Source organism: Phyllostomus hastatus, unplaced genomic scaffold (genome assembly GCF_019186645.2).
Source record: "Phyllostomus hastatus isolate PE091 unplaced genomic scaffold, TTU_PhHast_1.1 phas_contig_38, whole genome shotgun sequence".
NCBI classification, from domain to species: domain Eukaryota; kingdom Metazoa; phylum Chordata; class Mammalia; order Chiroptera; family Phyllostomidae; genus Phyllostomus; species Phyllostomus hastatus.
This window is the reverse complement of record NW_025333869.1, coordinates 20,155,367-20,182,892: the sequence shown is the minus strand read 5'-3', so window position 1 is coordinate 20,182,892 and position 27,526 is coordinate 20,155,367. Positions and strand designations below refer to the sequence as shown.

At 40.9% G+C, this 27,526-nt stretch overlaps 1 protein-coding gene across 33 annotated transcripts in view; it reads right to left on the bottom strand.

Annotated features, from left to right (window-relative positions):
- KCNMA1 (potassium calcium-activated channel subfamily M alpha 1) overlaps window positions 1–27,526 on the bottom strand; it is a 739,251-nt gene that overhangs the window by 244,864 nt on the left and 466,861 nt on the right. For all 33 annotated transcript variants that reach the window (XM_045841891.1, XM_045841892.1, XM_045841893.1 and 30 more), the window contains exon 6: window positions 2,863–2,938. In XM_045841891.1, coding sequence (XP_045697847.1) covers window positions 2,863–2,938 — 76 coding nt within the window. The remainder of the gene's footprint in view (window positions 1–2,862; window positions 2,939–27,526) is intronic.

Genomic DNA, 27,526 nt, shown 5'->3' with positions numbered 1-27,526 from the left:
TCCCTCTTCCCTATTTCTTCCTGCTCTTGGCCAAGCAAGGCACTCAAACAGAAAATGAAATGGCAACTTCAAATCATTGTTTCAAATCACATCTGCAATATGCCCATCCCTACCTAATGCCACAGATTGGTAGGGATTTACCACCAGAGAAAGCCAGACAAAATCTCCCTAAAGATGATTATGGGCCACCACCCCCCTCCTGGAGGGTCCCCATGACAGCAGCAGGGTACAGAGGTATCACCAGAAAATGGCTCAAAGTCCAAAGGCCTACAAAAACCCAGGCTTTCATTTCTCTGTGAAATCTGTACTTGGGGTGCACAGATGCAAGAAGCCGGGATTAGCTGGGCACCTGGAGAGAGAATAGGCTCAGAGGGTTGTTCTGAAGTCCCTGGAATTCTTACAATTAAATGAAGTTTTAATTTGTGACTGGTGACCTGGTCTTGGCCTGCCCTCCTAATCTCCGCTTTCTGTTTTTTCCATCACAGAACCCCTTTAAAGTTGCCAGGAGCACAGGATTGCTCAAGGTTCCTCCATGGACCACAATCTCCCACCTGTGCACCTTCTGCAGCTTCCTTGATTGGAAGTCAGCCCTATCCTCCCTACCTCTCACACGCCCAATCTCCAGCCCCACCAGGATGACACCTAGCTTTCCATAAGGCTTCCGTAGACACCCCTTTGCCTTGAACACTTCCTTAGCACAAATGGATGCTCAACTCAGGTTTACTGAAATGACTCAGTCACCTGGTTGTGACCAGAAGCAGCAGGAACTGGGACAATCCAAGTTGTAGAGTTGGGATGACAGACACCCCTAACAGTTGAAGAAGTGTAATTCAGTGGAGAGTGGGGTTCTGGGGAAATGCAGCTTTGTGCTCAGCATGGCACCCCCACCCCAGCAGCCTGCCACCTTAGGACCCCTCCCTGGGGCCATTCTGTCCAGATTTATAGAGTCACCTCTCTCCCCAGCCAGTTCTTTCACTGTCTCCCCTCTGAACGAAGACAACAAACCACTCATACGTGCAGAGTTATCAGGCTGACCGTTCACCGAGGATGCTAATCCTATTGCCTACAGCCAAAGGAATGGAATCTTCTCTAAGGAATGGGAAATTGCAGGGTGAGGGTGGGAGGCTCTTGGTAAAAGTCCAGAAAGAGGTATTTTATTCAGATGGCTCATCATTTGCCCAAGTCCAGTAAAGGAACCATGTGCAATACAGAAAGGTAAGAACACTGTTCTCTCTATGTTATTCCTCGGAGTAACGGCACCTTCTTAAAATGCTGATGTCAGAGGATTGAAATCACCCAAACCTATAAGGTAATCACAGAACAAGGAGAGAAGGGCACTAGGGCACATGAGACCATACAGATGGCTCTGTACAACACTGTCCCCACCAGAATAAACAGCTGTCACAGGTACACAGACCCTGTGATCAGCACTAAAATATACAGGTTCTGCCCTAAAAAATTCAGTCTAGTGGAGCAAATATGATGTAAACAATGGGGACTGCTAGGTTTGTTGATCATTCTAACTTCAAGAGTCATTGGAGTCCATGGTATAGAAGAGCAACCACAAGAAGGTGGAAATCAAGGTAACTGTCACTCAGGGGAATTATGAAAATTAACAATATCCACTGTAAATCAGTAATATTACATACTATTAAGTAGAAGGCTGGTAAATGCTGACCCCAGGACATGCAAATGTAGGGTGGAGGGACATACCACAGAAGACTTCTTTGGCATTAGATGCTCACTCTCTTCAACTAGGTTACTAGAAAGTGAATTTACCTCACATTCACAGAGATGAATAGGGGAAACCAGTTTGGACTTAAACAAATCAAAATAAACAAACAAAAGCCCCACAGAAGACCCCCAAAAGAAATCCAATAGCCTGGAACATTTTTTGGATGTGACAGATTCAGGAAGCTGGGTCCCAGCCTTGGTTTCTGGGAAAACAGTGCTGAATCCAAGGCCCCCCAAATGCAGGTGTGTTAATTATACATCACAAAACAGAGGTGCCCTGTTTTTAATCATTTATCAAACATGTTAAAAGGAAATGGAACATTAGCAGTGAGCTTCTTAAACTGTAATTTCCTATAAGAGAAATTTATGGCCTGCACTTGATCTCCATTAGAGTACATCTCACTTCTTTTATTAGTTTATTCATCAAGGCAGCCCTAGGTTCAGGCCAGCTCCACAAACCCAAGGGTCATCAAGAAAGGGATCTCCAGGGGATTTTTCCTGCTGGTCCAGTAGAGTTTTCCAGATCATAACACAGTCGACAGAAGCAGTCATGGTGCATTCGGCAGGAGGCTTTTAGGTATTCCCCAAAAGGCAATTCACAGAGCAAGCCCCAGGGGCTATACTGGCTATAAAGTGAACATCTAAAATGTACTTCGAAATGAAATGATTTTCTGTTTGCCATATGAGGTTTGTGATTGCCTCTCAAAAAGCATTGCTTCTATTGCTTTTACGGCCAGGTTCAATTTCTTATTTAGTGTTGTAATAAAGGAGTGATTTAGAACTGAGAGCAAGGACTTCCGAATCAATGAGCAGATGTATCCCTCATCCGCTGTGCACCTCTCCCCATGATGCTGAGCTCATTTCCTGATTTCCAGGCAACCCTCACAGTCCCCCAAACTGGGGACACAGGCACAGCTATTTCTCTCTCTTTACCACAGAGTCCCCAGCCCTGCCAAAGAGAGAACCCAAATCCTACTCCGGGTTTTCTTAGGATCTCTGGGGTGCATCACTCTTTCTGTGAATAATGGAACTTTAACTTTATTGTGATGAAAGTGAAACACACCTACTATTTACAAATTGGCACTGGGGACCAGAATGAGAGGGGAAAAAAGAGAAAGAACATCCTACCTTGTTTTAAGGATATTCAGAAACTGCAAAATCTCTGAAAACTGGATCAGTCTGAGAGCTCTTAAAAATCTCAAACCTGGAAAGAAAAATGAAAGAGAGACGCATTATTTTCAGTGTGTGGTGTTAATGTTTTCACTCTGATGTGCGATTTACAGCTGCCATGGTTGAAGGAAGATGGAGTTCTCATAGAAGATTAAACCATCATTACCTTGCACATAGTCCTTCATCCCGATTCTCGACTGGTTTAACCTCAGCTGCTAAACTGACTCTCATCAGAGGAGGCCTGTTTGGAGGCACTGTGAAGGAAGGTCTGGTGGGGACAGCCCTGTTTAGGGAGGTTTCTCTGTGTCTATCCCCAGTCTAAAGCACTGTTTCAAAGTTACCTTGTCTTCTGAGAGGATTTGTCTCCGAAAATTACTGGGAATAGCTCAGGGTAACCATTATGCTAAGGGAAGATTAGGAACAAATAGGATAATCTGATGTCTTTGATGGATTTTTAAAATCTTATCCTCGGTTCTAATTAAATGAAGAGCATGGCCCACAGCATTATCTCTTTTCTAAGTTCTCACACCCATAACTTTAGGATTCAAAATTTACACAATCCCACTTTCACTAAGTGTCAACATAAATGTTTCTCTTTTCTAAATCAGCAACCTCTCTTGAATGGAGAACAAGAGCCAGTGTCTCTAGATGGCAGAAGAGAGAGGAAGACGAGGGGGAAAAACACAATCTAGGATCAAAGATAATTCAAATGAGTGCTGTGCTTTAATAGCCAAAATACATTTCTGTTGATAGCAAATCCGTGAGTCAAGAAACACCCTGAGTCACTCATGGGCCTTAACGCTGGGCTGCTGTGCAACAAACAGACTTGCTCACTGGTGACTGCGGCTTCAAGACACTTTCAATATCACGTCCTCTCTCGAAGGTATTTTCCTTTGCAGATTTTCCTAAAGCATTTTAACTCAGTGCCCCACGTGCTATGGGTTGCTGAGCCCCAGGTGGGCTAAGTTGTTGACAGTAGTGAGACTATTCTGACCCCATACGTGAGGGGTCATCTAATGCACAGTGGTGGGAAGCAGAGGTGGTGATTCGCTAGACACCCCAGGATGAATCAAGGGAAGCAGACAGACCAGATGTTTCCCCTAAACAGCTCCACATGTTCAAGCCTAAGGTACAGGGAGAGCTCATTTAAAGTCCATGGGGTGGGGAGAGGGGATGGGCCTGCACAAGAGCTAAGGAAGGATAATGGCTCAAAAGGGAAATTTCTCTCTGAACAGGATTTACCTTCATGAGCCAAAGATGCTCTTCAGAAAACATTTGCCTTCTATTTTAAATGATGTTTATGTTACTTTTATTAAAAAAGGAAGTGTAGAGATGAGAAAGGATGAAATGAAATGAAAAGATTCAAGAGTCCAAAACAGAGGCCTAACCAAACTGATAAAAGGTTGACAACACTGCTGAAAACCAGCCTTGATGCAGAGGACAAAACTAAGACATCATCTCAGGAAGCAGAGAAAATATGGACAAGATATGGAAAAAAGAGGAAGTTTAAGAACATACAAAAGGAGAGAAAATCGCAAAGATCCAACCTATGAATAAAATGTGTTGCAATGGGAAGTACAGAGTACAGACAAGACCATAAGTAGGGCCAGGACATAATAGGAACAAACTTACTAGATATGAAAAAGTGACTCGACATTAAAAAATAAAATGGATAGCCAGCACTTAGAAACCAATGCCATGAAGTGTACAACTTTTTTTCCTGTAAGCATCAAGTATTAAACTTAAAAATAAAAATAAAGTGTCAAGGTGGGGAGAGGGTTACCATTAATGCAACTAAAATCACATCATAGTCAATGTAACAGCAAGTTCTGCATGATAGCTGAGCAATACTCAGAATGTTAAGACAAGGAGAGTCAGACCCCAGATCTCTATGCCCAGCCAAGTGGTCGTTCCACAGCAAAGGCAACAAAAAATATTTTCCAATATCCAAGGTCTCAGAAAATACATTGTTTGTGTGAAAGTATTTTCAAAGACATTTGCAGGCCTTATTCAATCAGAATGAATAGCCGGGGCTGGAAATTGTATGTTGAACAAATTCTATGGTAGGTCCTAAGCATTTAGCCCAACCAGGAGGGCTGACCTCACTCCAGCACCACTGTCACACGCTGCTGAGAGATAAAATAACACACTTAGAAACCCAGGGTAGAGACAGACTAGCAACACTGAAGCCAGCTATCAGGGACATAAGGATTTTTTAGTAATGGCTTCATCCTGAAAATCCTCTGTGTGTGTGTGTTTGTATGTGTGTGTGTGTGTGTGTGTGTGTGTGTGTGTGTGTGTGTGTGTGTGTGTGTATTTCTTTTTCACTTATGGAAACAAAAATTAGAATGTAAATAACCTAAACCGCAAACTGTATTTCCTTCCTTTTATCTTTAAGTGATGCCACTTCCATCCTAAACTGTTTGTCTGTAGCTCGCCACTCTTTAAAGTGACTCACAAAAATAACGTAGAATAAAAGTTTCTCTTTTAATTGAAGTATATGAAAATAAGGGTAGGAAAAAAATGGATGCAGCAGCCACAGGTCCTGTACTCTTGCTAGAGGTAAACCATAGCCTAGCTCTGAGCAGCTTGCTGACAAAAGAAGGCAGGAAGATACAGTAAGATTAATAATGTACAACAGAGAAAAACAAGCTGGCTCTCAGGGGAACAGTCATGCCAGGGTACAAACTGAGAGACATGCCCCTGCAACAGGGACCCAGTGATGCAGAAGCAGCATTCCCATGGGTGGAACAACAGCGAGCTCCCTTTATATGATGGCCTTGTGCTGGTCATTCTCATGGCTTTGGGTTTCATGAACACAGTGAGTTAACAAAGTTCGACATGGGTTAAAAAATCAGTCTATGTTTTATCCTGAGATCATGCCAGACTATGTGGAGAAATGGTGGTCTGAAGCATACATCCCTCAGGCCAGAGTTCACAACAGCTCCCTAACTGCTTTCTGCCCTGGACCCGTTACGGTCTCTTCTCAGCACAGCAGCTAGAGTGGGCCTGTTAAAAGGTAAAACAGATCATGTCACTCCTCTGTTCAACGTCCTCCAATACCCCCATTTCATACAATGTCAGAGTCCTTCAAGGACCTAGAGCAAGGCCACCCTCATGTCCTTTTGGCTTCCTCCTCCCCCTCGTACTACTTTCCCTTGGATCTGTCTTTCTTCAGTGATCTGGACTGGGAAGGCATGCTCCTGTCTCAGGGCCTTTGCACATGCCATTCTCTCTGCCTGAACACTCTTGCCCAGATGTCCACATGCTTCACTAGACTCACCTCCTTCAAGTATTTACTCAGTGTCACTATCTCAGTGAGACCTTCCCTCACTGAGACAGGTCTATTCAAAACTGGAACTCTGCCCTCACTCTGCCCCTGTCAGAGTAGGCAGCTAGCTATTAATGAAAGAGAAGGGAGCAAACTAAGCCTCATTAAGTTGAGAAACAGCAGCCTCACAGTCACCCCAGCATCTTTCTACACAATATCCTGCTTTACATTCACCCTGGGAGGGAACTGGTATCATCTAGCTGGGTTAACAGGGGAAGGATGAAAGATGCAAAGGGAAATTCCATTTTACTAAGTGCATATGCAGTAGAAGCCAAAATGGAGACCATAAAAGGGGGAGGCACTAGCCTGGGAAAGTCTGGGAAAAGGATCAGATTGGAGAAGGTCATGAGACCCTGGAAAATCCAGGAGAGAGACTGGATAGTTTGAAAGAAAGCCTGCTCTTTTACAAACCCAAGGAAATACATGGAAACTTAGCCTGCCTGCTCTCTCTACCTCTCAGAATGTATTGTCACTTGTCACTTTTCACTCTAATAAATCTTGCCTCTCTCACTAAACTCCTCCTATGTGAGTGTCCCTGAAATTCTTTTCCTGCAACACCACAAAAGACTCCATTTCCTCTGGTAACACCCCTGTCTTTTTATTTCTCTTGCCTGCTTTTCTTTTCTCCTCAGTATAAAGTACATGCATCTTATTTATGTATCTGTTTTCTCTCTACTTAGCTACACCATCATTTCTATTAGGGGAGGAACTTACATTTGTTTTGTTCATGGCTGTATTTGATAGACCTAAGTTAGTGCCTGGCATAAGGTGGATACCCAATAAACACCTGCTCGAATTGAACAAATAAATCAGACTTGAGAATGAATTAAATGACAGAAAACTAAAGGTCAGATACTGTGCACTGGGAACTACACATTACTTACTGAAGGAAAAAGCCAAGAGTTCTGAGGTTAGGGCCGATGCTCTTAGGAAATATAAAGCAGCCTCACTGGAGAACAGCCTTAATCCCTGGTCACTCTGCTGTCCCCAGAGAGGGCCCAGAGGAGTACGGACAGCAACTCAGATTACATAAAGGAGGCCAAGACAAGCAAGAGGTAGGATGGTCAGTGCCTAAGTAACAAATTATTCATCTTCTCTGCTTTATAATCCTATATTCTTATTACTTATCCCATATAATTCAACGTATCTGAAATAAAATGGCCTTCTAGGGAAATAGAAAATGGCTATAACAGAGTTGTCAACAAAATATGTATGTACCAAAAAACTTGAATTATTCCCTCCCCCAAAGGTACCAGGTCCAGATGGTTTTACAAGTGAGTTCTTCCAAACTATCAAGAAATAGTAAATTTTCCCAGTCTTTGATTCTATAGTCGATGTTTATTACTATGTAATACTATGTAATAAAAATCTTTCTCTTTTTTCCATACTCCATATTGGTTTAGAAAGCTGGCATTGGCTGAACACAGGATGCCCACACATTCAAAGAAAAGGCATGCTCACTACACTAATGACTAAATATAAGAATCCCAAATAAAATACCAGCATATCATATTGTATGCAAGACCATATTAGATGAGTACCACTCAGGAGCTGTGGTGGAGGTTGTGGGGAGCAATCCAGGTCCCTTCTGCAGGGATCTTTACCTGTCCCAGCTCTTAAAGAGCTGTCTTTCCCAAGGCTGCACCCCAGCCAGAGTTGGCTCCCAAAACTAGTAACCATGGGGACAAAGTCCTGCTGCCTTGTCTCAACTTAGGACAGCTCTGAAGGGCCTCCCAGCTGCAGAGTTCCGCATGGGATGGATGGAGGCCGCTGGTGCAGCTGGAGCTCTACATGTAGTTTCCTTCTTCTCTCACAGACACAGGCAGCCATTCAAACCTGCCTGGGTGCACTAGAAGATGAAGTATTCTGATAGTACATTAGGTACATTGTGCTCTCAGTAAATAAATGGTCATTTCATCATGTGAAGCTACACAATTACAATCGTATAAGGTGGTATACAACCCCACAGAAAAGCCAACAAGGCAAACAGAAACATACACACACACAGTATATAGTGTTATTTTAAATTACTAGTGAAATGATGATGTTGACAATGTTGTAAATCAATTAATATCAAAGTCTACTATTTTTAATTACTACTCACATTCCAAAACCTTTAACAATATCTTATTTAATCCATTAAACAGAAGAAAATAGTTAAGGATAAACAGATACAATGTCCAGCACACAATTTGTAAGCAACAGAGCCATATTTCAACCCAGATTTGTCTAACTTTACACAGCCCCAGCTCCTAACCACTGCCCTGGCACAGACACTGGCCCAGTTTTAAATGTCAAGCACTTTCAACTCAAGTAAGCACTTTGAACACTGTGACCATCTTGCCGAACTCTAACAATCTCCATTTCTATCAATATATAGATGCTCTTTTGCCAATATTTCCCCTGTGTTAAGTATTATGGTTGTAAAAAAGGAAGGACAGAGAGAGGGGGAATGAAGAGTTCCAGTCTGACAAGCTCCAACTCCAGCAGGGGCTCATCACCACTTTATTTTGCTTTTCTGTGTTAAAGTTAATTATTTCTTCATATAATTATTAAGTCATTTTGTTTTCTGCTTTAAATAAACTGGCTTCTGCCAGTTTATCTGCGTGTTCATCTTTTCTTATTCATATATTTGAGCTCTTTTATAATGAGGATATTTTATGTTATATATTAACTCCCAGAGTTTGTCATTCTTCTTTTAATTTTGCTTAGTTGTTTTCTAAGTCTAAAATTTTGCTTAAGGTGAGCTTTCCTTTTTGATTTTTAAATTTTGTTATATGGTCAAATTCATGTCTTTCCATCACTGTTTTATTATTTTCAACATTCAAAAATGACTGCTGCCAACATAAAAAAATATTTTTAAGAAAATGCATCTACATTTTCTCTACATATGTTGAGGGCAGTGGTTCTAAACCTTGGCTACACATTTAAATCACCTGGGATGCACTAAGAATTACTGATAGGTCTCACTTCAGCCTCCCCCATTCTGACCCAATGGGCCCGGGCTGCCGGCAGGCAGAGGGTGGGAAAGCTCTGGCATGATTCTAATGAGCCATTGAGGCTGAAAAGCATTGCAGAGTTTTTCTGTAAGTGAGCAGACTGTACATATTTTAGGGTGCATCACAACTACCCACTCTGCTGTAAAAGATATGTAAACAAATGGGTATGGATGTGGTCCAGTAAAATTTTATTCAGACCAACAGACCATGGGGCCTAGTTTGCTACACCTAATTTAGAGACCTGCTTTCAAATTGCACCTCCATAGGAATCACTGGGATTTGTTACCATTCAGATTATGACTCTGTGGTGCCGAGATGGGTCCTGATACTCTGACTTCTAATCACCTCCAGGTGTCGCTCTTGTTCAGAGACCACACTGAAATTTTGAGGCCTCAGGGCAGTGGTCCCAGCCTCAGAGGCCACTGCAGTCACCTGGGCACTGTAAGACTGATGTGTCCCACCCCAAGATGCTCTGATTTAACTGGTCTGTGGTGCAGCCTGGGTATGGGAATGTTTTATAGCTCCCCAGTTGATGCCAGTGTGCAGCCAAGTTTAGGAACTACTCATTTGGGGTGTCTTTTCTCCTTTTAACATCTAACTTGTTAATCCATCTTGATATATTCATTTATTATGGTTAATACTATGCCAAAGGGACCAAGTTTTAATATTTTCCCCAAATACCAAGTTTCTCTCTACCTGAGTATAATTACTTAAGTAACCTGAAACTGGCTCTTTACTATCATTAAATTAATTTTTTAAAACATGCTAGCCAACTATAAGAAGAAGTCAACAGTATATTGAGAGACTGCTTGTAAAATAATGCAGTCAGCTTAAGATTTTAGTGAAAAAGTACTTTTAACAACACTAGGGGAAATATGATTTCAATATCAAGGTTTATAATTGATAAAAAGTTCCAAATTATTTCATGGGGTAAACAACAACAACAATAAAGAAAAGAAAATAAGATGAAGAACGGGAAAATCCAATTAAAAAAATAGAAAAAAAGCCAGGCAAAATACATACTAATAAGACTTGAAAAACACAGTGAGTGGGAACAACTTTCTAAAAAATGTAAACTCTGAAAGTTAATACACGCAAAAAACCATTATAGAATAATCACTGATATATAAATTGAAAAATTTATTAGTAGCTCCCCTTCAAAGACTCTGCACCCATATAACTTATTATTAAATTCTTTAACATGCATACATTCTTGAAATGTCAAACCATCATAATGCAAAAAAGATGTAAAGCTGCTATACTTATAAAATAAGCATAAACCTGGCACCAAAAACTGACTCTCAATGAGCAAAAGAAAAATAATCTCACCAAGATTAGAGATGCTAAAATTCTTCATGAAATACCAATACATATAATTCATCAGTGGATTAAAATAATTATCTGGAGCATTCTGATTAAGCATATCAGGTTGAACAGAATGGTTTATCTCTGCCACCTCTCAAAACCTTATTAAAGTAATACTAAAGGGGGGAAAATCAATAAAACCCCATAAGGACAGAAAAATGGAGGAGGAAGCTACAGCACATAAGAGAAAACCGTATGTTGTAGATAAAGAGTAGATATCCTGTCAGAAATTCACTTGGCAGAGCAGAGAAACCTAACTTTGCATTTGTATAACATATAGAGTAAGAATACATATAAATACATGTGTGTTTGTATACATATCTAACTATATCTATATTTCCATGATAATAACAACAGAATATCAGAAATGTCCTCGGTCAGTAAATTTTGATGAGAAATTCCACAAAGATTGAGGTTGGTGGGGGTAGTGAGGTCAGGAGATCATAATGAAGAAGAAAACAAATGTCCAAAAGATGAAATGAGGTGACTGGCACTGGAGAGTGGTGGGCTGGGGCACTGACTGCCCCACCAGGGTGCCAAACAAGATCACCCGGTGTGTCACAGTAAGCGTGGGCATTTTAGTGGGTGAAGCAATATCCTGAGTGAGTGGTAACTCCTGTGTCCACAGCTGCAAGACCAGCTATTGGACCGAAATGCTCTATCGCACCCCCCAGAACTCCCCAGATGAGCAAAGGCAGCATCCGCATATAAGCTAACAGAAAATCTCAAATTCAAAGAAAAGCACAATATCAAAAATCACCAAATATTTGAGGAAAGTCACACTTTCTTTGAAGGCAGATACATATTCTATCAAACTGACAGTTGAGGATACAATGTTAACAAAGCAATGATTTTAGAAAAAGTTTAACTGATAAAGATCTTTGAGAAAGGAGGTCAGCTCAACAAAAATCAATAGAATATCTTCGAATGTAAAACTCTAAACATCAAAATCTTGAAAGACCAACTAAACAGAAGAATGGACATAGCCACATACAAACTAGAAGGTCAGGTTAACAGAGATCCTTTCACAAAGTAACAGAGGGATTAAAAAGTATTAGAATAAAATTAAGAGACATGGAAGAGAGCAGTAGAATTTTCAACATTTATGAAATTGAGTTTCCAGGAGGAGGAAATAAATGCAATAGAAAGCCATAAAATTTTTCAGTAACATTAGAAGAAAGTTTCCTAGAACAAAAGGGCAACCTGCATTCTCAGATATGCCTAGATGAGATATGGGTCTTTTAAAATTTAGCTGATGACATCTCAGGAAATCAGTGTGACGATATATAAAATACTGAAAGCAGCGAGAATCAAATTACTGTCATAATTCTCTTGGATGTACTGAATGCGAGAAAACAAAGGAAGGACAGCTCCATCATCCCCAGGAGAAATTATTTTGAACGAGGAAATACATACTGAGCCGGGTGGAAGAAAAATAAATAAATAAATGGTGAAATATAAGCAGCAAAGCAGGAAAAGAGTAAAAGTAACTGATTAGTTTGTGTGTTAGCAAAATATTATAAAAACAAATAATAAGAATGATCTAAAAATCTCTAGATGCTACTAGACGGAAAATAAAAGTATGAAGGGGAGAGGGCATTGGGGATATGAAAAATGCACTAAAGTTCTAGTCTTGCTTCAGGGAAGATACTATTAATTACACATATTGACAGAAAATTTTAAGTATGTGTATAAAAACTCAAGGATATATTTGGAATTACAAATTCCAAATCAAAGAAGGAGAAACGTGAGCAAAAAAATTATCAACCAACTAAAGGAAAAGAATTGTGGGGAAAAAAATAGGCAAAAAGCATATCAATTAGAAAATACTATTGCAACAACAAAAGAGCCAATACACCAGTAAACACAACAACACTGAATGGGTTAAATTCATCTACCAAGAGACAAAGACTCTCAGATAATATAAAAACAGCAATAACACATTCCAGATGCATGCTGTTTGTGAGATACACTGAAAGCAAAACACAGAGGAAAGTTAGAAATGAAAGACTGGAAAATACATGCCAGAAAAATGCTTAGCATAAAAGGCAAACAAAGTAATAACAATATCAAATAAATTAGCAGCCCCTGCAAAAATTTATCACAAAAAAGAGTCATACTTCATATTGATAAAGAAACAATCCACCAAGAAAATGTAACAGTGAAAAAATTCTATATACCTAAGAATATACCTTTGAGATATATAAGACAAAATCTGACAAGAATGCAGGGAAACAAAAACTTGACAATGTCACACACAGTGAGAGGCTCTAATGTTCATTTTCCAGAAACTAGGCAAAAAATAAGCACATATATAGAATATCTGCAAGGCATTTAATTCCCTGGGATATATTTATAGATATCTATCTGAATGAATGGACAGATAAACACATATATTAGTAAACTAGGAACACTGCTTTAATAATATTAGTCTTTAATAATTTTAATAACAACTATTGAACAGTCACAAAAACTATGTAATAGGCCATAAAAATACTTCACCAAATTCCAAAATGCATAAGTCATATAGGCCACATTTACCACAAAACAATAGAGTAAGAAAATCACAAAACCAACTGTATTATGTAGGGAAGACTTTAATATACAATAAAAGAAGTCATCTAAATTAAAAGGGAAACAAGCATTATGTAATGATGGAGTGACTGATTAACAACAGTGTCAATTTAAACAGCCACTTCATACCATAATTGAAATTAAATATAAATAATATACCAGAGAAAAAATGAAGAAAATGTAATTATATATTTATTTGCCTTCTGAAGAGAATAATTTCTCTTTTTTTAAAGATTTTATTTATTTTTAGAGGAGGAAGAGAGGGAGAGAAACATCAATGTGTGGTTGCCTCTCACGTGCCCCCTACTGGGGACCTGGCCTGCAACCCAAGCATGTGCCCCAACTGGGAATCAAACCAGCAACCCTCTGGTTCACAGACCAGCACTCAGTCCACTGAGCCACACCAGCCAGGGCTGAAGAGAAGAATTTCTAAACTCAGAGGTGAAATGAATCATAAAAGCTTTAAATATCAGATCAGATATTATAAAAATATTAAAATTCTACATTAAAATTCTACATATTAAAAAAGTAATGAAAATAATAAAAGAATAATTTAATTAAATTTGATATAATTAGGATAAATTCTTTGTAATGTCAAAAGCATGTATATAAAATATTATATCGGTAGTTCATAAATAGGCACAAAAATCATAAACAGACACATCATGAAATAGGAAAAATAGTGAACAATCATTAGAAAGTATTATACTTGATTGAAATAAATAAATGCACATTAAACAAAATTACAGTAACAATATGTTTATTCTACTTAACTAGCAATATATTTGAGTTTTGCTTACTAGAGCTGACTCTGCAATGAAACAGTCTTATAATTTGATAGTGGAATTGTGCGTTTATACAGCATTTTCAGAAAGTAATTCCACATTATAAATCAAATTAATTCCATTCCTGGGAATGTAGCCTAAGAAAATATAACAAAATATGAAACAATGCTACAGAAACAAAGATGTTTATTGCAAAATTATTCATTAAACAAGAAAAATAGAAAACAGCTTCATAATCTAAAAAATATATCTTATACACAGTCTATCTTCTTTATGGGATATTATACAAGTTTGAAAAATGATGTAACAGTGAGAAATACTTAGGATAGAAAGTTAAGTTAAAGAAAAGATAGAAAGTAGGACTGTATTTATCAGAGGCTGAGAAATGGGGGCAAAGGGAGTCACTCAGTGGGCCCAGAGCTTCAGACCTGCAGGACAGGACCTTCTGGAGCTCTCGTGACACTGAACACACTCCACGCTGCTGAAGTGAGCACTTACAAGTGGTTAAGATGAAAAATTATATGGTATGTGTTTTTATCACACAAAAAAACCCAAACTGAAACATTGAAAAGAAAAACAAGTTGGATATAAAGTATATGCTCTCTTTGATCAAACCATAAAAAAATATAGGTACATGAAAAATTAAAACTAGAAGAAAAGCATAAAATGTTAAAAGTGGTTGCATTGTGAAGACAGGATTTTTGGATTTCTTTAATTTTCTCTATTTTAAATTTTTTCCATCGTATTTACATTAAAATTTCTACTTATATTCATAATTTTTGGTTGCTGTTGTTATAAAGTCAGGACTGAGTGCATGTCCTCTGGCTCTGAGCCCTGTGCCCACAGCAAAGATTCAGTAACCTGAGGCCAGCGGCTCCCAGCAGGGAGGACCCCGGCCACTTCTGTCCCTTCAGAGGGTCAAACGTGGCACCTGGGACCTGACTAATCAGGTTAGGGTCATTCTGAGAACTAATGCCATGAAATCCTAGCTGTGGCACTAGACAGGCTAAGGGATTTGAGAACTTCTCAGATAGAAGCAGAATTGTCCTACTGATGGACACAGAGGGATACACAGGTAAATGGTAAATCATTCACTGCTCAGGGTCCCCTTATCCCAGGACAGAAAGGACTCAGCAGACACCTGCAAGCAGCAAAGTCCCACTGGAGACTGAGAAAACACAAAAGCAAACACACCCCAGTCCACAGTGGGAAGCCTGCCAGGGTTTTCCAATTTGCTGGTTTTCATTTTCTCTAACTCCTTAATCTTTAAATCCAAAAAGCTGAAAGGTTCAAATAAACCTCTGTCATTTCCAATCTTTCTACCCCCACATAAATCCTGAGGAGCAATTATTGTGATGGCTGACAAGGTCATGGTCATCTGGCCTTGCAGCCTGAGCTCAAACTGAGGACAGGAGACACACACAACACAGGGGGCCATTTCCAGACTATGCCGTGCACCCAGCTGCCATCACAGAACCCCACCACCCATGCCCAGTCCAGTCACTGACAGACTTCTCAGACCCAGCACAGAGCAAACTGGGGCCTCCCCATTTCTCCCCCACCTTATTCCAGTCCCACTTCCTGTCTGATAGATACTGAACATCAGTTGATATTCAAAGTGGGATTGTGACTCCTTCCTTCCTTCCTTCCTTCCTTCCTTCCTCCCTTCCTTCCTTCCTTCCTTCCTATGTGTCACAATATCAAAAATCACCAAACATTTGAGGAAAGTCAAACTTTCTTTGAAGGAAGATACATATTCTATCATACTGACAGTTGAGGATACAACATTAACTTTCCTCAATGTTAGTGAGATGAATAAGAGAACCATACAGTAGGGAAATTTTTATTGATTTTTATCTCTTAAGTACATATGAAATAACTTGTATTTTCCCTCTCCACTCAGTAGGTTGGGTGTCGTCCCACAAGCCAAAAGGTTGCTGGTTCAATTCCCAGTTGGGGGACACACCTGGGTTGTGGGCCGGCTCCCCAATTGGGGGTGGGCAAGAGGTGACCGATCGGTGTTTCTCTGGCACATTGATGTTTCTCTCCCTCCATTACCCTGTCTCTAAAAATAAATAAATAAAATCTTAAAAGCCCTCAGGTTGCTTCCAACACACTGAAAAAAGTTCAGATTCCTCACCTTGCTCTGGAGACTTTACATGACCTAGTGTCTAGTCACTTTACTTCCCCTCTCCTGGTCCTCCCGCCCTCCGCACTGTGCCTCTGCACCTCAAACACTCCCCAATTCCTTCCCAGCTCAGGGCTTTCCCTTCCATTCCTTTCTGGAATGTTCTTCTCCTGGATTCTTGCAAGGCTGGCTCAATTGCCATGAGCTCAGACAGATGTCTTCAGGCCACCCATGCCCATGTTCTCCTTTACAGCATTTATTACACCTAAATGGTCTTCTGTGCTTGTTTAAGAGGATTCCTGCCTGTCTCCCTCAGCAGGTCAGCTCCACCGCAGCAGGTCCCTCCCCCACTCACCACTGTGTCCATCGTCCTTTAGGCCAGTGATGCTGGCACTCGCTATGGAAGATGATAAATGGATGTAGGAGAAACCCTCTCAAAGGAAATGTAAGAAAGAAAATTGTACAATAAGTTAAACTTGTGGTTTTAGTCAGTTGCTCAGCTCTTTCTCAAAAAATAGTCTCCTTTCTCTTAGCTTAGCAATCCCATTGTTCGTGCTCTTCTCTCCCACTGCTTTAACAGCCGCCCCCCTACCCCCGGCAATGCTGGATGTCATAAAGCACAAAGCAGCTCCTTCTTGAAGTAAAGAAAGAAGAAACATTACAATATGATCAGCAGATCTAAGGTCACAGACATGGGGTGTGAATATTTGAATTCCAGATGAAGTCCTTGCAGATATTACAGCCCAAGGAAGCCTTTCACGTGCATCCTAATGGAAAAGGTGGACCAGGATTCACCTACAAGTTGTTACACATGATCTTGCTGGACACAAGCAGATAATGCAAAGGTAGTTGGTGCGGAGTCTATCCACATCGAAATCCTAAACTGGCTTCCAACACAATTACACTTCATTTCAAAGAAGCCAGTGCTGCCATTAACCTTTCTGGAAATAAGACTTCCTAAGACTGGGAATTTTAGGTCCAGAAATGTACATGTAAGCCAATTATGTCAAATTCCTATAAATTATAGGTGTCCAAATAAAAACACACCTACCGGAAAGCAGTTGAGACAAGAAAATCTTCCCTGAAGATGGCTCATAATCTTTGCTGGGTGAGACTAATGAAGCACCACCGGGACAGGCTGGGCAACATTTTCATGGCCCAACATGAGGACAGAAGAAAGCAAACTGAAAAGGCATGTTGTCTCTGGCATAGTGTGTGTGTGTGTGTGTGTGTGTGTGTGTGTACTATCGATTGTTCTAAATGCCGCTTCTGAAAGCGCTGACTCACTGGAAACTGTTACCACTTAATAAATAAGGAGGCTGTTCCCATCATTTGCCTAGCTTTCTCCAACATTTCTGAAATATATTCTTTAATATCTCAAAAGCATCTAGGAACTCTAGAGAACAGTCACACTCATCTAAAAAGGAAGGAGAGGATTTCTGCCTGGCCCAGTACCCCTGAGTTCAGGGGGCATGCCAAGCAAAGGCAACAGAGAAGGCTATCACCTGTCCCCTGGACGCTACCCTAAATCCATCCCGTAGGGACACCACGTCTTTCTAGGGCAGCCTCCAGAAACATGGAATACTTGGGGGAGATAAGTGCTGGGGTTAGGAGGGACCTTACCCCAAGAAGCGCAAACCCTGCAGCAAGACACCAACGACTGCCAAAAGTTCTGTGGTTCCTCCTTCTCAGGGGCAGCAGGCCCAGACCTCACCCGGTAGCCTTTATGGAACAAATCGCCCAGGGACTTTCTGCGACGTCTGGTGGGCCTGTAAAGCTCCGCGCTGGTGCTGTCAGGTGGGTGATGATAGACCAGAATCTTACTGGGGATCATGGCAGAAGCAGAGAGCTGACTAGGCTCCCAGTTCCTTCAATTCACCTCTTGCACAAGCAGATGCTCTGCAAGGATTTGGTGGAGCCCGCATTCCTCTGAGCCGTGCTGCATACAGGGCCTCCTCTCCCTCTCCAGCACAGTGAGGCTCACCGGCATCTATGTCCTGGTGGGGCAAACAGACACTCTCTCCTCCTGCACCCACCAGGCCACGTGCAAGAGCCCCTGCCTGCTCTGGGCGTCAGCTGCATGAAGCACATCAGGAAGGCAGTTGGAAAGGGAGGGGTCAGCCCTCTAATCCATTATGTTCTACAAGCTGATCAATCAGCTTCACTCTGGAATTTACCACATAAGCTCCTTTGAACATAGTTTAAGGGATGGAAAGAGAAAAGGTTATAATTCCACAAATCAGGGAGTACAGAATAGAGTGTAGAGAAGGCTGAAGTTTAGGGCCCATTGGACCATTTCTTCTATTTTAGTGACCCTGTCTGAAGAGTGAAGATTCATAGGGAAGACTCTTTTATAGGATGTGATACCCAACTAGAGAAAAAAAGTGAATGGCTCCACTCCTCTACTTCTCCCCCACCCCACTACCAACATAACCCCAATACACAAATCCTCTGCTAATCGTAAGAAGGACTGAGGTGAAGAAGGGACTCTGGTTAAAGCTCCTCACCCCACACACTCCCCTGCCTTGTAGTTCTCAGCATCTCCTCTCATTACCAATGCCAGTCCCCTCTGCCCCCCAGGCATTGAGTGTAAACAGAAACATACCAGGGACAGAGAGAGGAAAATATTTAAAATATAAACAGAAAAATATCTGGATTCCGTAAATTGTTACTAATCAAGACTCTTCCCAATCTGGCCACCACCAATTTCTCCAGCCTTCACACTGCCCTCTAGTGAAGCTAAAATTCATTAAGAGACTTTGCATAGACAACAAATTATTTCTCCTTGTAGAGAATAATGTAGATAAGTTCATTCACCCAACCATGGTGCATTGAGCATCTATGATGTGCCAAGCAAGCATTGTGCTAGGTACTAGGTATTCAGCATACAACAGGAACAATACAAGACCAGCCTTGATGGAGTTTATAGTCCAGTAGGAGTGAGAAGCAATATAAATGTTTTATAATAATTTCAATGAATTAATAATTTGGTAAAGTGCTGCAAAGTAAAAGCATTAAATAGCTCTGTATGTGTGTATGTGTATAGTACATACATGTGTACCTGGATTTGTATATTCATGAAGAATGCTGTGATGCGGATATTGGTAAGGATTTCACATTTATTCTGAATCCTAATAGCTGAGTAGCAGACATGCAAGTGAAAAGAGATACAGGTTTTGGTTAAGGGGGCTTTTTTAGGCTAAGAGAGAGCATGACAAATATTTTGAAGAGGGAAGGAAGGGGCCTATTCCTAACCATAAAGGAACTCAATGTCTAAAATGAAATAGATGGGACACTAACTTTTTAACACCTACAGTTCTTGGACATAATAGACATAACTACAGGTCCTACAGACATTAAGAGGATAATTAAAGAATATTATGAATAATATGGTGCTTGCAAATTTTAAAACTAAATAAACTAGTTAAATAAAAGTATTTAAAAGCACTTTTTCAAAATGACACAAGAAGTACAAAATCTAGACAGTCATATAACTGTTAAAGATATTTAATCTTCAATTAAAATCATCTTTACAAAGAAAATTTGAGGTCTACATGGTTTCCACTAGAAATGGAGAATTCTAACAAACATTTAAATATTTCAAAAGTAAATAATATTAATACTACACAAACTCTTCTAGAGAATAGAGGAAGAAGAAACATTTTCCAATTTGTTTTATGATGTCAGAATAATCATAACACCAAAACCTGAGAAGGTCATTAGAAGGAGGAGAAAAAGGAGATGAAGAAAGAGAAGAAAAAGAGGATAAAGAGGAGAAGGGGAAGGGGAGGAGGTAGAAATGACAGATCAATACACTTCATTAACATGGGCAAAATGATCCTTAAATACATACCAATAAAATAAATCCAAAGTACATAAAAAGGATGATACATCCTGACCAAGTGGAGTTTATCCCACCAAGACAAGATCAGTTTAACAAATGAAAACCAATAAAGTGATTCAGCACATTAACAAATTAAGAGAAAAATCATATGACCATTTTAAGAGATGTCAGAAAAAAGGTCTGACAAAATACAACACCCATTTTATGAAAAAAAAAACAAAAAAACAAAAAAACAAAAAAACTATAAAGCTTCATGTGTTAAGTATGGTAATAGATTATATTATGGCCTAAAGACAAGCTGAATAATGAAACTGGAGTTCAGAAACAAACCCACAGATATACAGTCAGTTGTTTTATAGCAAAAGCACCAATACAATTCCATGCGGAAAGAAAACTCTCCTCAACAAATGATTCTAGAAGAACTGGGTGTCTGTAAAGGGAAAGGAAGTCATCTCGACTCTTACCTAACACTATATACAGAATTAGTTTGAAATGTGAAAGGTAAATATAAAGCCTATAAAAAGAAACATCAGGGACATTGGGGTGGGTAAAAATTTCTTCTGACACAATAGGCACTGACCCCTCCTCCAAAAGACTGATCAATTAAATATCATTAAAATTAAAAATTCATCAAAAAACAATTAAGAACATGAAAAGTCACAGAGATTTTAATAACTATTTCATAGATGACTATTCAGATTAAATAATGTTTGGGAATCCCTACAACAAGGACTAACACAAGATCATCCTCAGCAAATTCTCTTCTTGTCAATCGAACAGAGTTCTGGGGCCCAGCCAGAGCGATTTACCTTCTGCTCATGGACTGTCCCATGGCTAGCCAGAAACCTGGTCTCCTAGCGTCAACAACCACAACCCTTCCTGTGTCCACAGAGCAGACCTGCCAGCTTCTCCATCAGACCCGGCTAGTTTGATCAGGAGGAGTGTAGCCCCTGAAGCCAGACTGCCAAGCCTGGGATCCCGGCCTCCCCATTGACAAGCCCCATGCTCTTGAGAAGGTGTTTCAAACCTGCCTCAAGTCCCTGACTCTTTTTTTTTTAAGATTTATTTATTTATTTATTTTTAGAGAGGGAAGGGAGGGAGAGGGGGAGAGGGGGAGGGAGAGAGAGAGAGAGAGAGAAACATCAATGTGCGGTTGCTGGGGGTCATGACCTACAACCCAGACATGTACCCTGACTGGGAATCGAACCTGCGACACTTTGGTTCGTAGCCCGCACTCAATCCACTGAGCTACGCCAGCCAGGGCCCAAGTCCCTGACTCTTAAAATGGGGAAACTTACCAAGGTAAATATGTCACCCAAAAAAAGGGTATTTATAATCACTTTTTAAATGTAAAGAAAAGTCTCTAAAAATATGCACACTTCAAATGATCTGGGGCTCATCCTTCTGGAGATGTGTGTATTACAAAAAATTGTCCCAAACTGTAGCCTCACACTACACCTCCCTCAGTGTGCCCCACAGCTGCTGCCCTCCCGTCGGCCCTCAGGATCCGATGAGAGTTTTATATGCGCCAAAGGCCCGGTGTTGCCATCACCTACAGTCACTGTGTGGCAACGCCCTGCTCCTCCTCTACATCAGGCTTGCTGCTCAGAGGGGCTGGTCAGAACAGAAGAACAAGAGAATATTATTCCATTCTTTTAAAAATACTGACCAAGCAATTAACCGACACACTGCCCTTTCAGTGACATCAACACCCAATTCCCTAGATCCTGTACAAATTGATGGCACATTTATTTAACTACAAACTTTAACTAAGCATGTATTTAGAAGACAGGCAGGATTCTGGACCCAGAATGATGGGATTCAAATCCCAACTCTGCCATTACTTGGAAATAAACATTGGCAAGTATCTTTACCTCAGAGTTTCTCAATTTCTGCAACTATAAAATGGGAACAGTTAACAGTGGCCTGACTCATAGGGAGACTTTAAGGGATAAATCAATAATCTACGACAGTTCACACTGTCCTTGGCACATCTGAAGTGCAAATGAGGGACTGCTCTCATTATGGCTAATATACTAAGCTAGGCACACTAGGAATACAAATGTGATTAGCTATAAATCTATCCTCAAGGAGTTAACAATGGAGTAGAAAGGGGCAAACTGTGAAATGAATTGTGGACTAAAACCAACGTCCCTTGTTGGCAAGTGATGGCCCTATTTTTAGCTGACAAAGAAGTCATCCCATGTATGTTATTTGTAACCAGGAAGACAAAGTCAAGGTGAATCTATGACCAGGCCCATAAAACTGTGCTACTATTTATTCCCCAAATCCCAGACCATTTGAATCAAGTGCCTCCTCACACATATTCTTACTCTTCTGAAAATTGGAGACCAGAAGCCTGCGGCATTTGATCATCCGACCTCAGATTACCAGGGAAATACATGTTTTGCTTTGGTCCCTGGTTTGACTATTCAAGAAAATTTTGCCTATTCTCTAGTTAATCTACCCTCTCCTCACCCACTCCATCCTCCTCCCTCCCTCCCATTAGCCTTCCTTCTGTCCTCCTTTTTTACCTCCCTTCCTCCTAAGAACTGACCATCGGAGGGGCAGAGCAGTCCGTAATTCGGCCCATCCTTCCTTCCCAACCTCCCCCTTGTTAGCAGCTAGCAGTGCACTGAATGCCACCAACTTCTTGGTCCCTGTAGTTTCCTCTCATTTCCAGAGTAATAGCCTCCATCTGTCCTGGCACAGCACATGGGATACTGGAGACCAATGAATCCAGCTTTGTCCAGTATTCCCTCCTCTTCCACAAAAAGAAAACCTGAGCTCGATGAAGAGTACTGGAATAATCCTCCCTAATCCTCTTCCCATGCTGAGTGCCCACTGGAAAGCTGACACATGGCCCTGAGCTTCCCTCCTGCCTGACATTTGGACCCGAAGAGGACAGATGGCAGTCTCTGGTCACTCAAGTGCCCACAGGTTTTAGTCTGAGATTCGTACCCCTATCTACTGCAGGGAAGAACTGAATCAGTTTACATGGTCCAAAGAAAACAGAAAAGAAAAAGCCCATATATTACACTGGAATAAACTAGGTGAGGGCCCCCACCATCTGGAAGTAGAACAGATGGGTATATGAGGCATCTGTTAGCATCAGGAGAAGAGAGAGGCACCTCAGGCACCAAATTCAAGGAGCTGTCTGTTTTAAGGGCAACCCTACCTTGGCAATGCCCCCAGGCTGAGTTCCTCCTTACCTTTTGTACCCTATACCTTTCTCTTGCTTCACACGAGTGCCAGCCCTAGCACCTGCAATGAATCTACTACTAAGTTCACCTCTGAAATAAAACCTATAAAGTCAATTCAGAGACCAACATTATACTAAAATTAAATTCAAGCAGAATTTTTGTGCCAGCAGCTTTGAATAGAGACTGAGGAACACAGTGAATTATATCTTCAATTATAGTTTACAAAGAACAGAGGCCATCCTTCCCAAATGGGCCCTCTTGATTTAGCTTTCTATAAAGGCAGAAAGCAGAACACTGCATCTCATGTCAGTAAACATTTTCACAAGGGCCTCAGGTGCCACAGGATTTAGCTCTGTTTAGTTCTGATGCCCAAAATTAATTTAAGGTCAACTCAGAGGATGAAAATGAAGTATGGGTTTGCAAGGGGTTAATTTGCCGCCAGGTGAACCTCAGCTATGTTTTGTTCTGAGGCTCTATATTAATACCAGCATAAACTTGGATATTCGAAATCAGGGGTCAGTTATTTTTTTTTCTGTAAAGGGGCCAAGGGCCTTGCAAGCCATACAATCTCTGTTGAAATTCTTCACTTTGGCCATGGCGGTATTAAAACTGGCAATACACAATATCTAAGCAAATGGCCTTGGCTGTGTTCCAATAGAACTTTATTTCCAAAAATAGTAGACCAAATTTAGCCTGCAGGCTATAGCTTAATTGCCTCAGATTTACTGACAGTTTGGAGTGAGAAAGGAAAGGTTAATTTGCCAACAGGTGCTTTCGTAAGGTAGCAACAATCGGTGGTTTGTTCTAATCCCTGTAACACTCCTTTCAGCATCTGATCTTATGGTACTTTCATGTTTTCCTAGCTTAATTCAGGTATTTCTAAATCATTTCTGACAATGAACTCCCTGATGTCAGGGTCTTCGTCCATCTTTGTGTGTAATCTGTAATGCCCGACACTGCCATTAAATCATTAAAATCATGGTTTTCCCTTACTGACTGAGGGTGATTCACAGCTTTGTTTTAACATGGGAGGACATGGAGATCCTTTTAGCTTAAGGGGACAAAAAGTCTCTTCAAAAGGATGCATTGTCACCCCCCACCACCCCTACACCATGTGCTTCTACGAACTCCTGAACAAAGCTATGTTAAGTCATAAACCTTGTTCTGATCAAAAACAAGTTAGCAGGTCCCTCTTTGTGACATCAAAGTCATTGGCTCATGTGCTTATTTCAGCATTTTTCCTATAAATAAATGGCTATGTAACTTCAGTCTCCTTTTGTTCATATCCCCAATGTCCAGCATATGTAGCATTAGATAAATTTGTTGAAGGAATGAGAAAATGAATATAAGTTGGGCTTAACTCATAAATCTTTTGTTATACTAATGGCCTCTGGCAACTGGTCCAGGCAGTTACAATGCTCTGTTAGGCAAGAGTTTGTGCTGTGTGGCCACCTAGTTCCAACCCACATTTAGCACTACCTAGTGAAATAATCTGTCTCCAATCTCAGCCTGCATCCCTCATTCCAATTCATCCTTGAGTACAAGAAGGTAAGTAAACCTGAGTTTAAGTTGTCCTGCCAGTTCCATTGGTCTCACTGGATTCTACTTATTGACTCTGAGTGACAGGGAATGCAGACAGGAATCTCCATCCTATCACAGAACCAGTGTGGGAGGCATAAAAGCCATCTGCTTAATGGCCACATGGTGACAGATAGTGTCTAGAAAGTCCTTACAGCATATCGCTTCACTGATGAAGATGGATTACAGTTAAGCAGTGATTCCTGATCTCTATGAAATAGCTCGTACACAACAGGAACACTCTCATAGATAAGAAAAACCACAGCACGTTGGTCTCAGGCTATGAAAACGCCTGCTGAGACATGATTTATGTGAAAATAAACAAGGTCAGTCACTGCTTCATCATTAGCAATGAGTGGATTCTTTCTTCCTGCCACAGACCAACCAAACATGTGCATGAACAACACAGTCCTGCGGCTGCTGGTGCTGTTTTCTCTGCCAGTGCCTGAGGCACGGCCTGCAAATAAAACCGAGTCCTCCCTACTCTGGATGGAGTATTCAGTTAGGGGTTAGGGAGACCACCCCTTTCCTCCTTTCACCGAACACCGTGCTTGTGGCCATTTCACTGATGGCATGAGGGGATGAGAGAAGAAATAGATGGGCACAAGTTGCAAACACAGTAAACAGAGAGGAAAAATATGGGTAAAAGAAATGAGTTGATCAGCAGTGAGCGACCATGCCCCTGCTGCATGCCCCTGCTGCATGCGTGGTCCTTTCTTGGGAGTTGTTAGGGCCAGAAACACTATAAAACACAGTCTTGACTGTAAACAAGCAGAAATGATAACACACAAAAAAATGCAAAAGTGAAAAACAGCAAATAAATAATCATAATCACTTACTGGAACAGACTATGAATATCTTAAGAGTGAGGAGAGCAAGCAAGACCCAGGAGACACAAATCCATGGCTAATGCAAAGCTTTACGCTGCCTAGCAAATTAAACTTCTTTCTGTGATAACTCTTATGTCAGAACTGCTGAGAGAGACAAAGAATACAATAAAAAAAGATTTCTTGTGGACAAGAAAAGAACATCTGTATAATAATAGTTTGAAGAACCAAGTGGGTCCCAATTGCAGGAGTGCTCATTTCCTTAAACGCATCCTTCTCCCTCTTAATGATTTAGGTTTCTCATCGAAAGGAGTAAAGGGTGGAGGGCGGGAAAGAGAAAGGAACTGGGGGGTATTAATAATAGATTATGTCTAATTTCCCTTTCAAATCAAATTTCTATAATTGTTTCTCTATGCTTCTAGAGGTAACTTATGAACAAATGATAATAATAATATTTTGAAAATAGCCCAAAGAGCCCTGGCTGGGTGGCTTGGTTGGTTGGAGCATTGACCCATACACTGAAAACTTTGTGGGTTTGATTCCCTGTCAGGGCACATACCTAGGTGAAAGTTGTGATCCCCAGTCAAGGCATGTACGGGAGGCAACCAATCAATGTTTCTCTCTCTCTCTCCCTCTCTCCCCAAAATCAATAAGTAATTTTAAAAAAATAGCCCAAAGAAGAATAAAAATCATTTTTACAAACCTGCAATTTCGATAGCGACTTTGTAACCACAAACAAATGCTAGTGTTGTGGAGCACTGACTCACACCATGAACTTCCTGCGCTGCCTCAGAACCCCACTGCCCAGCTGGACCAGGTGCACGTAAGTGCTGCTGCACAAGGCTTATTAGATGCCCATTTTCTAAATGATCCCACTCACACCAGGAGGACAGCCTTGGAACAAGATGTTATCTCAGTGGCCTCACCTTGTGGAATGATCTCTTTTTATAAATGCTAATTGCAACTCATTAATTAAGAGAAATGTTAGACTGGGCAGAAAAGTCACTGAGTCAGCAAATCTTGCCGAGAAGCACTTATCACAAACCAAAATCCTGGATGTGGTGCACTTTTGTGTGACCTAGAGGGCAGTATGGGAGCTGAATATCACAGCTTCTGCTTCATCATGGGTCTGGAATAGAAAGGATCTCCCAGTTTTGAAGGGGTCAAGAGCCCACCCTTAGAGAATTTGTGGAATACTGTGGTCAAGGGCAGAGGCTTTGAAGACAGCCTGGGCTAATTTATTTCTGTTTATTGCTCAAAAGAGAGAGTGCTTTCTCATCTTGTCATATCAGTATGTAGGACTGTGCCAGGCACATAGTGGGTGCTCAGTAAATGTGTTGATTAAATTTAAATACTGGCTTTACCATTGATAAACTGTGACATAGGGTACCTGCTGTAACCTCCTGGAGGCTCTGGGGCTTTTTAAGTGTTTTACTTTTTAAAAAATGAGATATCTCAGTTTGGGTTCCCCAGCAGCAGAATCTGAGCAAATAATTCAATTGTGAATAGTTTATTTGGGACAGCTCAGGAAACACCAGTGGGGAGTTGGGATATGAGAAAGGGATGGGAAAGAGGTCAGTAATAAAGAGTTTATCAAGCACATATCGCTGGAAAACTAGTAGAACCCCACTGGGGGCCTGGGCAGCCAGCGTAGAAGGTTCGAGCAAAATTCTTTCACTGAGTGGTGAGGGCTGGAGGCATTGATCCATCTCCCTATAATCATCACTGGTTGGAGGGAGAATTAATTCCCAAGTGCTTATGACTTGGAGACAGGCCAAGAATCAAGCCTCAGAGACTAGAGAAAACCCCAGGCAAAGAAATGCTGATGCAAAACCCAGCCATCTGCACAGAGGGAAGGACAAGGGTGTGTGGGTAGAGCATCAGCAGGGCCTGCCTCATGGGAACAAGAAAACCTATCTCTTAGGTTGTTGTAAGGCTTAAACAAAACAGTATATGGGAAGGACTTATTATTACTATCCACTGCATTG